This window comes from Cyprinodon tularosa, unplaced genomic scaffold (genome assembly GCF_016077235.1).
Source record: "Cyprinodon tularosa strain WSP-4 unplaced genomic scaffold, ASM1607723v1 ctg108, whole genome shotgun sequence".
NCBI lineage: Eukaryota > Metazoa > Chordata > Actinopteri > Cyprinodontiformes > Cyprinodontidae > Cyprinodon > Cyprinodon tularosa.
In genome coordinates this window covers 354688-368892 of record NW_024037871.1, presented here as the reverse complement: position 1 = coordinate 368892, position 14205 = coordinate 354688, and the positions used below count along the sequence as shown (strand labels likewise).

Here is a 14205-nt window from a genome sequence, read left to right as displayed (position 1 = left end):
TATACATTAAAAAAAAACGTATTGTCCTTATTCCCTCTGACTATGTGGTTTAGAACCTCATCTTTATTTTATGGCCCATTTTTTAAACTGACAGTAGCAAATCCAATAAGCTTATTTCAGTAAGATAAAACCAAGCAAAAAACCTTTGTAGATCACCAGAAAAACACCCACTCATGAGTCATGACATGTACAAATGTATTTTTTGACGTACAGTTTAGCACTCCCATTTTGAATCTTTGAAGGTCAAGCCCTTTATTTTGTAACGAGAGTCTGGCAAATAAGATTTTAGGCTTGTCAGTAATTTTTATCACTGTATGAACATTTTCATCCACTACCAGGAACCAACCAGTAAGCCCCACAACATTTCAAGAGAGCATTGGGAACACCAACCTCTTTGCTATATTAAGCTGGCAATTTAACAGAGGGGTTAGAATTCTTTATTATTTTGTTTGCTTAGTTTTTTCCTATTACAGCCTCATTCCATCTACAGTAGATTCTCATTCTTATTAATAAGAAGTTACCTCTTGAGTGCTTCAACAATATTTAGTTTCCCCTAGTATTTATGCTTATTCCCTGTCTTGGGCAAATAAAAGCTACACGAATGTCTCCATGGAGATGATGTTTAGGAGCTTATAAATGATTTTATAAACTAGAAAAGCCAGGAGCTAAACACGTTACATGTGAGCTCTTGTTTTCATAGGCTTTGCTTTAGTGATTTATCTGTGGTGGGTTTCTGAAGTCAGCATATTGAAGAAAAGGTGAACCAGAGTTGTGAAAAACAGGAAAACAAGTTTTTGAAAACGGAAAAGAAAAAGATCATCTTCTATATGTGCCAATTTCTTCAATGTCGGTAGGGTTGATCTTCAATGACAATAGACCAGAGAACCTGCTGGATGGTTTGAAAATTAAATTGAAAGTGTAAAAGTGTCATTTTTAAAGTATAAAAGTAAAAATGTTTGATGCTTTAAACCTTATACTGGTGACTGCACTACCCTATTAAAGGAAAATTTTTCTACAATTCTGGATGATAACTTCTTCAAACATCCATTTCTTAGTTTTATAACTAGTGGTAACAGTGTCAAAAATACTTTTACATCATTTGAAAAACTTTTTAATTTGTTATGTGGCAAACATGTTGGTGCAGCACCAAGTCCAAACACAAATAAATTGTCTGGATGTAACAAATTATTTTGGTTGTTTTTATTTTTTTAATACCAAAGGTTACAACTCATACAGCTTAAATGGCACAAATTAAATAGTCTATTTTTTAAATGTGAGTAGAAATGAGTAGAAAATAGAGATAGTTGGTAAAACAAAAAAATGTAAGAAGTAGAAGTAAAAAGTTGTCTAAAAAATAATTACTGCAGTAAATGATAGATAGCCAAAACTTCTACTTAAGAAAGGTAACAGAGTATTTGTTCTTTGTTAGTTGACACCTCTGCAAACTCTGCACAGGAAAGTGATGGCAATACTGGGGCTTCTTGCTGCAGTGGGACAGTTCTCGGCTATGTCATCCAACACTTCATGACTGTCTAGAAAGGTACACAGTTTTATAAATTCATGCATGAAGAATTTGGCTTTTTTTATCTGTGAGCATATACTAATGCAAATGTGCAAAAAAACACCCAAATTTCTGTCTTTTCCCCATTTCTGAATTTAATTGACCCCCTTTGCTACTGTGAAATAACGGGACATGACCTAAGAGACGACTGCTTGGGGACACAAGAGTTTTACCTCAGCCATGAATCTAGGTTGTAATCTGCTATGTTAAGCACCATGTACTGTTCTGAACGGGCTAAACTAGTTACACAAGCTAAGAAGCTGACCTAAACCTCATGCTGGTTACGGCTGAGGTGAATCTGTGGCAAACTTCATGTTATCAAAGCAAAGGAAAGCTCACAAGTGCCTCACTAACTAATTTAGTCCACATCATTCTCTGCTGCATTATTAAATACTGACTTTAGATAATTGTGAAATTACAATACAATACAAAATTATTTAGCTTTAACCAATAAAATTATAATGTAAATCCAGGCCCCCTGATTTAGATCAGTTGAAAAATATAATAATTCAACACTGCATTTTGATTTTGGGGTCCCAAAAAGAGAAAGTCCAAAAAGAAAGATGCTCCTTTGAGAAACTGGGATCAGCAGCAGCTTACTGACCAAAGCTTCTGCTTTAAATGGCTACTAAGTAATAGGGAGACAGAGTGGGACCTTATTTCTGTGAGGAGGGCTTGCTCAGGTAATCAGATAGATCAATATAATGGGTCTTTAGCAGGACTGACTAGTAACTGAGCTCATCCCTCTATATTACTATCACTCTGCTTTCAAAGAAGCTGCAGATTTTTACGTTGAGAGGCAGCACTGCTTTTATCTGATCCACACCAAACTATGCTGGACTGATTATTTTGCACAAAATGTTGGGAACTGTAGCTTTGTTGCTTCTATGCAACATTACAGAAAGATAGAAAGTGACGAAACCTCTCCTTGCAAACCGTTAACTTGTCTCTCTCTTAATACTTCCTGCAAACAGCTCTTACAAAATACATCAGCAGAAGGCAACGGAACTTCCTCTGTCGGTTCTTAAAGAGATTTGACCTCTCGGCTGATAGGCTTCTTCTCACATGTTGCTCCGGTAAGTAAGCGACTCACAGATGGCGATGACCTAAATAATTCTCAGGATGTTGGGCTCTTTTTGGCATAAAGACAATTATTCTTATTGCCACATTGCCAGACAGGAAACAGTAAAAAAAATAAAATAAATCAGTGCAGGATATTTTTTTACCAGCAGTGCTGTGCATTGTAAAGTGATTAGAAAAAAAAAAATGAAAACAATATGAAACATTTCATTATTTTCAAAATAGAAAGCAAAATGCATTATATAGAAATTTAATGAAATGCATTCCTTTTTTGCCTTTATTGATAATTGGATTTATTTTATCTATATGTATTTTACATGGTGCTGTTTTGTATTTTATTCCTCATATTACACAGCACTTTGTTAAGCTTATCTGAGAAAGGTTCTATATAAATAAACCTTACTTACTTACCTTAAAAAAAAATAATAATAATAATAATAATTCTCAGGATGTATGTGGTTGACCAGTGACGCACATGTGCCCTTTAAGAACTTTATAAATCACTTCAAATCAAGAAGGTAGAATCACAATGAGTCTAATGATAAAGGATGTACCTAAATCTAAAAACTGAAATCCCTTACACTTCCTCTGCGAATTCATTTTTAGCTCTGTGCTTGGTTATAATTTAGAAAATTAAACTGACAGATTTCAATCTTTTAATGAAATTGTAGTGTAATTATATAACAAAAAAAGAGTAAAAAGTATAAAAGTATAAATTGTTTTGTTTTTTGTAGAACCACTTTTTTCTGCTGTGGAAAAAGTATTTTGGAGTCTATCTTTTCAGCTTATAAATGTCCAGAGTGAGATTGAAGAGTAGCTCCTGGGATGGACCGCGTCTGTTTACCCTTCCTTCACATCATTTTGCTCTTTTTGGGAGTTAGCAAATGAACAGGAAACACAAGGAGATCTTTCAACAGGTGTAAAGAGAAATTATAAAAGGTCACAGATCAAACGGTTCACGCTGTTTAACTAAAAAATGCTTACATTTGTTGCTTAAGCCAATCCACTGAAATGTTTGATCAGTATTAGAGTTAGAGCATGTATTGCTCTTTGTTTGCCCAATTTCTTGTTAGTAAATATGTTAAATATGTTAATAAATTTATTTGACAATTAATAAATGTATATTTTGAATAAACCAGGAAAAAATGCAATTTCTATAATCAGAATAAAATGCTTATGATGGTTAATGTTGAACTGGAAAAGTGAATAAAGTATTGGATTAACACATGTATATATACATATACGTACTGTATATTCTTTTTCTTGTTTGCTGTAACAGTATAGATGAGAAGGGGAAATGTTACACTGAAGCTGAATCGATGGGCGATTAAACCGCAAGGTGAAGAAAAAACAAAACACTTAGAAAAGGGCTGTAATGTTTCTGTGGAATGAAACATTGATCATGGAAATCAAAGATCCTGTATGAGACGGAAACAGAAACACTACAAAGTTTCACCTCGTCTGCTGAACTGTGGCTAAGGGTAAAACCCAGGATAGCTTCACTCAGACTGATCACTTCTTGTATTTATATGATGCAATCGTGGCATTGCTTCCAGCTTTATTCTAGCGCAAACATTATTGAATTAAAAAGTCCAACTAACCAGATCAAATTATGTTTTTCTGTTATGTTTTAGTTAGTTTTTTTTCAGTCAGCAACCCTTTACCAGGTCATTTGGTGTCTTTTTCATGCTGCCATCTTGTTTAACTTTTCATTGGTACTTTCTTTTCCTCTTCTTAAGGAGCAGATCTAGAGTGGACCACCCCTGTAGCCCCCCTACCAGGTGATTTGTTGTTCTCCCTGGGATATGATTCAATAGCCCAGAGAACAAGCAGTTCTCCGCTAAGCCTGATGTGGCAGCAGTGATCCCATCATGTGGAATTTCCATCTTTGACATTTTAACGCTGGTATATTGACCAAAAACTGAATACAGAACTGCAGAAAAAAAATCCTTCATAACGATATACTACAAATAACGAGGACTGATAAAGAATGTTTGATCTTTTATAAATGAGTTTTTAGGTTTCAGGTGACTGCAGAGTTGTCTCTTCTGTCACCTAACAGTATTCTCTAAAGATAAAGATCATTGCTCAACCCATATAATGAATATATTATGTAGAACCATAAATTAATTTAAACAGCACTAATAAATAAACATGCATTCAGTGATTTATTTGGAAAATGTAGATATTGTTCGTGTTCATTTTCCTGTTGCTTTATATTAATCAGTATAGATTGTCCATAAGATGTTTTTGCCACCTATCCGTTTATCGGTTATCCCTCAGTGCACATTGGCCCCTGCCTGACCATCCCTATAAAGATTTTCTGGAACCACCACTGGTCAGGCTCCATGCTAAGATGGCCACCTCTGGAAATCCTTTGGCCACCCCAGTAAAAAAAAAAAATCCTAGAACTGCCAATGATCTTCATATTTCTGTAAGATGAGTTTTTGTTCCTCACAGGTGAAATATGGCGCTCTCTGTTCTGCCCTTATGATTGTTATTGGTCTGCTACCATGAACCCACCCCTTTGTACATTCACAGATTAATGATCAATCAAATCATGATTGAGTTAGTGATTTGATAACCAGTTTTGTAACGCTGATGCTGATTATCATTGTTATGGATCGGTTTAGCTGGACAGGCTGGGAGTAATCCCACTACATTGAGCTCCCTTCATGGTAAGGGCCTCAGTACGCTGCTGGAAAGGCGGCAGAAGATGGACGGAGGTTACTTCCATACAGAAAGCCCATGTTCTTATCTTCAGCTACCACAGTATCCAAGTCAGATTAAATAATACTACTTATACTTCAGCGATAGCATCAAGGTGTTTCTTTATTATATCTCTTATACTATATCCCTTGGTTGTGCTGTTTTTACATCTCTTTGCAGGTGATGAAGCAGACTGAAAATGTTTTATCATTATCTCCCTTTTATCTCCTCTTTCATCTTTTCTCCTTTTTTTCTGTTTTTCTTTTCCGGTTCTACTTACATTGCAGTATCCATATACACTCACCGGCCACTTTATTAGATACACCTGTCCAACTGCTCGTTAACACTTAATCCTAAGCAGCCAATCACATGACGGTAACTCAGTGCATTTTGGCATGTAGACATGGTCAAGACAATTTCCTGCAGTTAAAACCGAGCATCGGTATGGGGAAGAAAGGTGATTTGAGTGACTTTGAACGTGGCATGATTGTTGGTGCCAGAAGGGCTGGTCTGAGTATTTCAGAAACTGCTGATCTACTGGGATTTTCACGCACAACCATCTCTAGGGTTTACAGAGAATGGTCCGAAAAGGAAAAAACATCCAGTGAGCGGCAGTTCTGTGGGAGGAAATGCCTTGTTGATGCCAGAGGTTAGAGGAGAATGGGCAGACTGGTTCGAACTGATAACCACACGTTACAACCAAGGTGGGCAGAAGAGCATCTCTGAACGCACAGTACGTGGAACTTTGAGGCAGATGGGCTACAGCTGCAGAAGACCACACCGGGTTCCACTCCTTTCAGCTAAGAACAGGAAGCTGAGGCTACAATTTGCACAAGCTCATCGAAATTGGACAATAGAAGATTGGAAAAACGTTGCCTGGTTTGATGAGTCTCGATTTCTGCTGCGACATTCGGATGGTAGGGTCAGAACGGCTCAGGCTGGTGGCGGTGGTGTCATGGTGTGGGGAATATTTTCTTGGCACTCTTTGGGCCCCTTGGTACCAATTGAGCATTGTTGCAACGCCACAGCCTACCTGAGTATTGTTGCTGACCATGTCCATCCCTTTATGACCACAATGTACCCAACTTCTGATGGCTACTTTCAGCAGGATAATGCGCCATGTCATAAAGCCGGAATCATCTCAGACTGGTTTCTTGAACATGACAATGAGTTCACTGTACTCAAATGGCCTCCACAGTCACCAGATCTCAATCCAATAGAGCATCTTTGGGATGTGGTGGAACGGGAGATTCGTATCATGGATGTGCAGCCGACAAATCTGCGGCAACTGTGTGATGCCATCATGTCAATATGGACCAAACTCCCTGAGGAATGCTTCCAGCACCTTGTTGAATCAATACAACGAAGAATTGAGGCAGTTCTGAAGGCAAAAGGGGGTCCAACCCGTTACTAGCATGGGGTACCTAATAAAGTGGTCGGTGAGTGTAATCTGTAATACTAAAGCTATTTATATTCATAAATCAAGCGGAACACTATGGCGATAGCCGTACTGCACCACTTGTGAAAGTAAAATCGGTTGGGCTCTTTTTGGCATCAAGATAATTATTCTTATTGCAAAATTGCCAGACAGGACTGTTTATAAAAAAGAAATGAAAAAAGATGGACAAAGGTTTATAAATTGAGCCCCATAGTTGAAAGAACGGTATACAAGATCAAACACATTATATACATGATTTCATGCTAAAATTTAGTAAACCTTTTATTTTATTTTCCAAACACTGTAAGCATTAAACAAAATATACTTTATACGTACTATCTCATATGTTTAGTGTTCATATTGATTGGCTGATAGGCTTGATATCAACAAAACCAATATTTTCTTTTTTATTCAAACCTTTTCATTAAGAACATTACATCTTAGGTAAAATTGTCAAAAAAAAAAATCATGAATGCTTTCCTCTGAGATCTATCACAGGAGAGCCAGGGATGCACAAAGAAAGCAAATTCTGCAGTGCGATTGGTTATTAGGTCACACCCTGGAGCAGCTGTACAAACAGTGCAGTTAACTGGCTCTGATCTCAGCAGGATGAATTAAACAAAGTTTCTCCATTTATTTGGTTTTAGTTTCCTCTTGTAGTGGATAGTTCAAGTTCAGTGCAAAGAATGTTCCCCCCCCACCAAAGAGCTCCACCTGGTGGTCGTGCCGCCTCTGAACACATTTACAGCAGACCTGAAGATTGCCCTGAAAAATCTCACTTTAAGGCCACTTTCTGATTTTTTTTTTTTTCCCTGGTAAAAAAGAAGTAATTCAATAAAGATTTAAGCTACTTCAGTCCAACTTTCCAACCATTTGATAAATTGCTGAATAATGATGAGGTTAATGAAACAATTTTGCCATTTTGAGAAAAAATACCCCCTATTATAAACATTTCAGTATCCATTATATCCCTTAATGAAATAAACAAAAAACACCTCTGGAAATAAGTGCCTTTTTATTTTAAACAATCCTGAAGCTGTTGCTGTCGCTAACACTTGGCCTTCTTGCCATAGCGGTCCACCACTTCAGGCTGAACGCTCTCATCCTCCTCCACCTCCTCCTTCACAGTCTTCCCAACCAGCTGGAAGATGTCCTCTGCCGGGACACCCATCGGCTCAGCCACCTTCACCCCCAACATGTCCAGAGTTAGGACTGTTCCTTTGGGGATCTTCACCTTCGCCACCACAGATTTGCCAAGCTAGAGCAAAAGCAATGACAGGGAGAATGGTTACTATAGGTAGTGAGATTAGATATTCCATCTAGGGGGAAAGTTTCACTAACTTTGTCATGGCAGGCCTTCTCACAGGGCAACATCTGCTTGATGCCATTTCCCAGTGCCCTCTCCATCAGACGAACAGAGCGGACCAGCTCAGCCAGTTCAGACGGTATCAACGAGGCCTCATGGTCGCTTCCTTTCCAAGACTTGTCCAAGGTTATGTGACGCTCCAGGACCTTCGCTCCCAGAGCTACGGCTCCCACAGAAATAGTGATTCCAGACTCGTGACCTGAATACCCGATTGGAATATCAGGAAACTCTTTCTGGTATTCCTGCAGGGATAAGAACAAATACATTACTATCCTAGAAGACTGCTGATAACATTGATAGAGTCTTCCTTTTCTGGTGTATGTCCTGCTTGAAAGTGTGTTCATGCCTCAGCAACTTCCTCACTTTCTTTCAGGTTAGAAGCATGAACGTAAATCCGTTTTACTGGCATAAAGCAGTTAAAGGATGCATGGTAATTCTGGAGGGGCGGCAGCGCTCGGGTGAGAGAAGATGTCAACCATCATCCATGCATTCCACAAGTCTGGCCTCCTTTGAAGACTGGCACAAGGAAAGTCATAGACGGTCCAAAATAAAGTTGGCATCACACAAAAAAGAAACATGGTGATGCTCGCATCATTAAATAATTTTTCTTTAGCTGTTGAAAGAGAGGCTATCCTAAACTCCCAGCAAGTCAGGGACCCTTAGCTATCTATCCAATATTTGAACTAATGTCTGGCATCTTCAGATTCTCTTCTGTTAAACTGATTGAGCTGAAGCTGCTTTGCAAACAAGAAGGGTCAAAAATGTCCGTCTTCAGATCTGCAAAGCTGGTGGATGCAAAACCTACAAGACCTGCAGCTGTAACTGCAAAAGACTGTATAAAGTATTGACATTATGTGGCCAAGTAAAATTAAAGAAATTTTAAAAAAGCAAACCAAATTTATTAGATTTTAGTCAACAGAATGAAAACCAAACCAGACCTTACACTTAACAGATTTATGCTGTTGGATCACCGAATCGTAAAAACAACAGCATAAAACACAGTTGTAACCATAGACATGCATACTGTGACACCCATTTGTGTGCTGGCTTGAACACAGAGATCTGGAGTCAACAAGTAATCTCTATGTAATTTATTTGTTCTGCCTAGCTGCAGGTGAGTCCAATCACTAGTCAATTTACCAGTGTGTAGATTGGACGCACCTGGTTCAGTGGCTGGGAAGGTCAATACACGACATCGAGTTGACTTGTTCACTCCAGATCCCTCATCTCTGCGTGAAAGTCACCACCATCTCTGTTATGTTCTAATCTACATACTAGAGTTATATACTCTGGATAAAGCTTTAAGAAAGCAGCGGGAAATTGCAGTGAGAAGAAAAGGGTTAATTAATTTACGCTGGTGAAGGTTCTCAGGATGGGAAGCAAAACGTCTTCAAATTTGGAAACAAAGTCCAGTGGATCGTATTTAATTTTCTTTTTTGGAATTAATTCAATCTAAACATTTCTAGTCTTTAACTTTTTTTAAAATGTCATTTGTGAACATTTCAACAGTTGGTATAGACACCGATCTATGTTGGAGTTTTGAGGACATATTACTTCTAGGGTATAAGGGGGTTAAATTACTAATATTACAAGAATAGTCAGGAGAATAGAGTAAAAATCTAATGAGATGAAAGTGGTAATATTGCAAGAATGAAGTGGTTATATTACGAGAAAAACATGAGAATAAAGTCAGAAGTTTAGGAGAAAAGTCACACAGTCAACTGCGGAACCATTTCGGAGTCCTGAAATGGTAATAAAGGCAAAACAACACGACAATAAACTAATGAATTACAAAAATACATGTTTTCTATTATGAACATAAAATACATGAGATTAAAGTCAGTCTAATACCGAGTGTCTGAGTGTACATCCAAAATGGCGGACGCCTTAACTTATCCCAGCATCAGGCCAACCCACCCAAAGAGGCGTCTATGTATTCACATCTATGGTTGCAATGACGACATGTGGAAAAGATCATGTTTTAACTCGTTTAAGCTGAATGCATAAAAAAAAAAAAAAAAGTTTAAATAAGCAATTCACCGCGATCACTTTGAGGTTGACATCTTCAGCCTCCAGAGGATACGCACTGGTGCACTGAAGGATGGCAAAGTTTTTATTGTGCTGTTTCACAGTCTTGTAGACCTGACGCATTGTCTCCATAGTCTGCATCCCGCTGGACACCACCATGGGACGGCCTGAGACAAAGACAAAAGGAACATCATGACGGATAGAATATCCAGGAGAGTTTATGTTGCCGGGCAGTTTAGATCCAGACATTTGATTTCCTCCAAAATATGGAGCAATAATCCGAACTATATTATAAATCTGCTAATAAAACATCAGAAGAACTCCTCTTTGTTGCCTAGATGACTGCAGAGAAGCTTCTGATTACGCTCTAGTTTGCTTATAAGAAGCCTGAGGTTATTGTAATCCTTTATATTACCGGTAAGTCTGCATCATCTTATATTTAACAAGATGATGAACGTATGGAAAAAACAAACAAATCAAACCAGAGCTGTTCTGGTGATGAGGGATTCCACAGACAGAATCTCACCTCAATGCAGCCTCTGCAGCCCACCCAGTCAAAGCTAGTCTTTCATTAAAAGGCACATATCACCCCACAAATCTTGTCTTTTAGAAATTTAGCCATTGAATTAACATTGCTCCAGTGTTTTTTTTTTGTTGTTTTTTTCCATTTTAGCTAGTTTGCTTTCTTCCACCTGGATACTGTGCACACACTGCCAGAACCAACTGCTCTAAATGTGTCTCTGACACAGTGTAAATGTTTGTCTTTCTTTATTAAAAACACACCCAAAGCCACAACCTGAAACAACTCACAAGCAGTACTTTGGTCTCACCCTTCTTGGCTGTTTTCTCCAGATAAGGAAAGTTGTTGGTGTCTCCGGATCCCACTTTGAAAAAAGGCACATTGAGCTCATGGAGAAATTCCACTGCCATCTACGGGAAGTAAGCGAGGACTGTAGTTAATTCACTGAGCTGATTAAATCATTGAGAAACTCTGAATCAGAGCCCGTCTTACCTCGTCCATCCCTGAGGCTGTGAAGAAGATCCCCACCTCCTCTGCGTATTTCTGCAGCTCCCTGTACTGATCGTGGTTGAACTCCAAGTGGCGCTTGTGCTCACCATAGGTTTTTCCCCAGGAGTGTTTGGAGGTGTATGGACGCTCCAAGGCTCTCTTGTTGAATTTGTACTCCAGCTCACTCTTCTGGAATTTGGCACAATCAGCACCGCAGTCCTGTGGATGAAAATATGTGCATTAGAAATACATTAGATATAAATAAAAAAAATATATATATAAATAGTAATAATTAGTGTGCTTCAACCCAGGGTTATGAAAGTAGGACAATGACATACTTTTTATAAACACTAAAATAATCCTAAAAGCTAAAATTAGAGAAAACTATTAACACTATAATGAACATTTATATATATAATAGGGCTGCAACTAAGGATTATTTTGCTAATTGATTCATCTGTAGATTATTTTTTCCAAATAATCGGTTCCTTAAAAGATTTTTTTCTGAATTAAACCAGGTGAAATTAAAACTTTTCAACTTGTGGAGTTTTAGATAGATCATATTGACAGGAGAAAAAGTTGTTCTTTTTATTTCAAATGCAAAATATTTATATTTTCTTCAAAATGTTGGTATAATTACTGATTTAAGTGGTTCACTCTCAGTTATAGGCATGTTTCAGAGTTTCTATACTCCAGTTAATGATTAATAGGTTACTAAATTAGTTTACCATTATTTCAATAATTGATTAATCACGATTAATCCAACTAATTGTTTGAGCCCAGACAGACAGACAGATAGATAGTTCATGACTCATTGATTAATTGTATCCCTTTGCTCAAAGGAAGATGGAATAAAGAGAAATCCTTCCGTGTTTTCCTTCCCTTGTTTATTGTTCCTCTTTAAAAAGAAAAAGTCATATCAGAGAAACCACACAAAGACAAAAGGTTAACCTGAAACTGGTTAACCTGGTTAACCTAGTGATGTGTAACACTTAAACTGGTTCGTTTGGATCAGTCAACTGCACCCAGTCTGAATAATGAATTACGTTTGCTCTGAGTAATGATAAAAACTTACAGGATTGTTTGGCATGATAAGTAATTAGTGCTGCTAAATGCATTTCGACCAAATGTATCTGTTAATTAAACAGTATTTTATATGCAGTTCCCACTAGTTTGACACCTGAACTGAACTTTGCCCCATTTTTATTAATAAAACAGTAAAAACTGAGGCGTGGGGAAACTGATATTAATATACCACGAAGCCACATAAATAAACCAAAGTTTCATTCACCTTTGCCATTTTAATCATTTTCTTGGCTATCTCGATGTCTCCCTGGTGGTTCTGTCCAATCTCAGCTATGATGAAGCATGGATGGTTCCCTCCGATCATCCGGCCGGGGCACAGCTCAAACTCCAGAGGCATCTTGGTGGCAGAGGAAGGACTAGTGTGACCAAAAGAAGAGGTTTTCGAAGAAAAAAATTACTGAAGAAAGCGGTTTCAGTTGGGATATCAGACTAACCGGACTGAATGAATGCAGGAACTACTTCCGCCTTTGGAGACAGACGTGTTCCACGTAGCAACCGGAACTACTTTCAAAATAAAAGCATCGCCATTCAGGACACAAGAAGAACGAACAAGAATTATTGAAATGATGGAAAGCAGAACTGCGGAAGGGAATATGAACAATTTATTGGTCAGCCTGAAATATGTAATTCCCCATAGCCTAGAAAGGTGGCGCAAGTGCAGCGTATAAAAAACTTAGTATTGGAACATGTATGTAGTATGTAGTGTAGTATGAACACAGTTGTGTACGCCTGTAATATGAGTGTTTAATAGATAAAGCCTGTTCTCTTCAAGTACCTGTGTGTTTATTGAAGAACCCACAACACAAATGAAGCACTCATCTCCTTACATTTGTTTTGTTCCAGTTATATTAAATCACAAAAAAGTGATTATCTTCATCTCTTCTCAACTTTAAAAAAAATAATAAAATAAAAAAATTGAAAAAATAACCCCTTTATTTTTCTCTTAAGGCACGCTGTATATAACCATGATAACCATAAATATTGCTCCTAATTTTTTACAGCTTAACTTTACAAATGGCAGTATATATCTTTTTAGCACTTTTTTAATTTATGCATATGTTTATGTATGTATATGTACATACACATTCATTAACTTTACAATTGGCACTATATGTATATATATATATATATATATATATATATATATATATATATATATATATATATATATATATATATATATATGGGGGGAGGAAAGAAAATAATTCAGAAAAATGCAGGCAAAGAAAGCATTATCCCATGAAACTCTCCATTGTTGAGGCCATCTATAAAGGAAGAATGGGCTCTATGCACAGCTCCACTACTTCCTGAATTTAATGCAGCTCCTTTGTTTCCTGTCTTTCATTACTGGACGAACTGATTAATCCAGGTGTGTCTGGCCAGTTACTTAGGTCATACACACCTGGATTAATCAGTGCATCCAATCATGAAAGACAGGAAACAAAAGAACTGCATTAAATTCAGGAAGTAGTGGAGCTGTGCATAGAGCCTATTGAAACAAATAAACATTAAACCGTTTTTATTACATGAAGTCTAGTTTAAAAGCTCTTGAGTGACCAGGGGACTCACCGTCTCCAATTAATGTTAAATAAAGCTGACAACAAATGAAAGATTAATTAGCATTAGCTAAGACCAGGTTCACCAAACCCAAAAAGTCAAATTACTATTTAAATAACCCCAAGCATTTATAATGTAGCTTGTAATATATTATCTAGATCTTCAGAAATGCCATAAAACACTACTTTTATCAAGTGTTATATAGGTTAAAAAGTGATGCAGAAAACACACTTTAGTGAGTCACAATGCCATAAAATACATCTGAAATGCCACTGAAGAGGCATTTAGTGCAGGTTTTTAAGGGCACTTGCTGTATCCCGAAACAGTGTTTTCCTCTTCATTGAATGCTGTTTTTTTATGTCCAAAGCATT

The 14205-nt window shown here is 37.4% G+C and overlaps 1 protein-coding gene across 1 annotated transcript; it reads right to left on the bottom strand.

Annotated features, from left to right (window-relative positions):
- Positions 1-7556: 7556 nt before the first annotated feature.
- Positions 7557-12769, bottom strand: LOC119787177 (sialic acid synthase-like). The gene is made up of 6 exons (XM_038290838.1): positions 12483-12769; positions 11195-11410; positions 11013-11112; positions 10195-10349; positions 8130-8396; positions 7557-8046 (listed from the first exon to the last, which is right to left on the bottom strand). The coding sequence occupies exons 1-6, from the start codon at positions 12612-12614 to the stop codon at positions 7837-7839; spliced, it is 1080 nt and encodes a 359-aa protein (XP_038146766.1). The 5' UTR covers positions 12615-12769; the 3' UTR covers positions 7557-7836.
- Between the last annotated feature and the right edge of the window lie 1436 nt (positions 12770-14205).

Coding starts and splice junctions, on each gene's coding strand:
- LOC119787177 (XM_038290838.1), bottom strand. CDS start 12,614: ATGCCTCTGGAGTTTGAGCTGTGCCCCGGCCGGATGATCGGAGGGAAC. Junction 11,113..11,194: donor CAGCCTCAGGGATGGACGAG/GTAAGACGGGCT, acceptor TACTTCCCGTAG/ATGGCAGTGGAATTTCTCCA. Junction 8,397..10,194: donor TCAACCTCAAAGTGATCGCG/GTGAATTGCTTA, acceptor TTATCCCTGCAG/GAATACCAGAAAGAGTTTCC.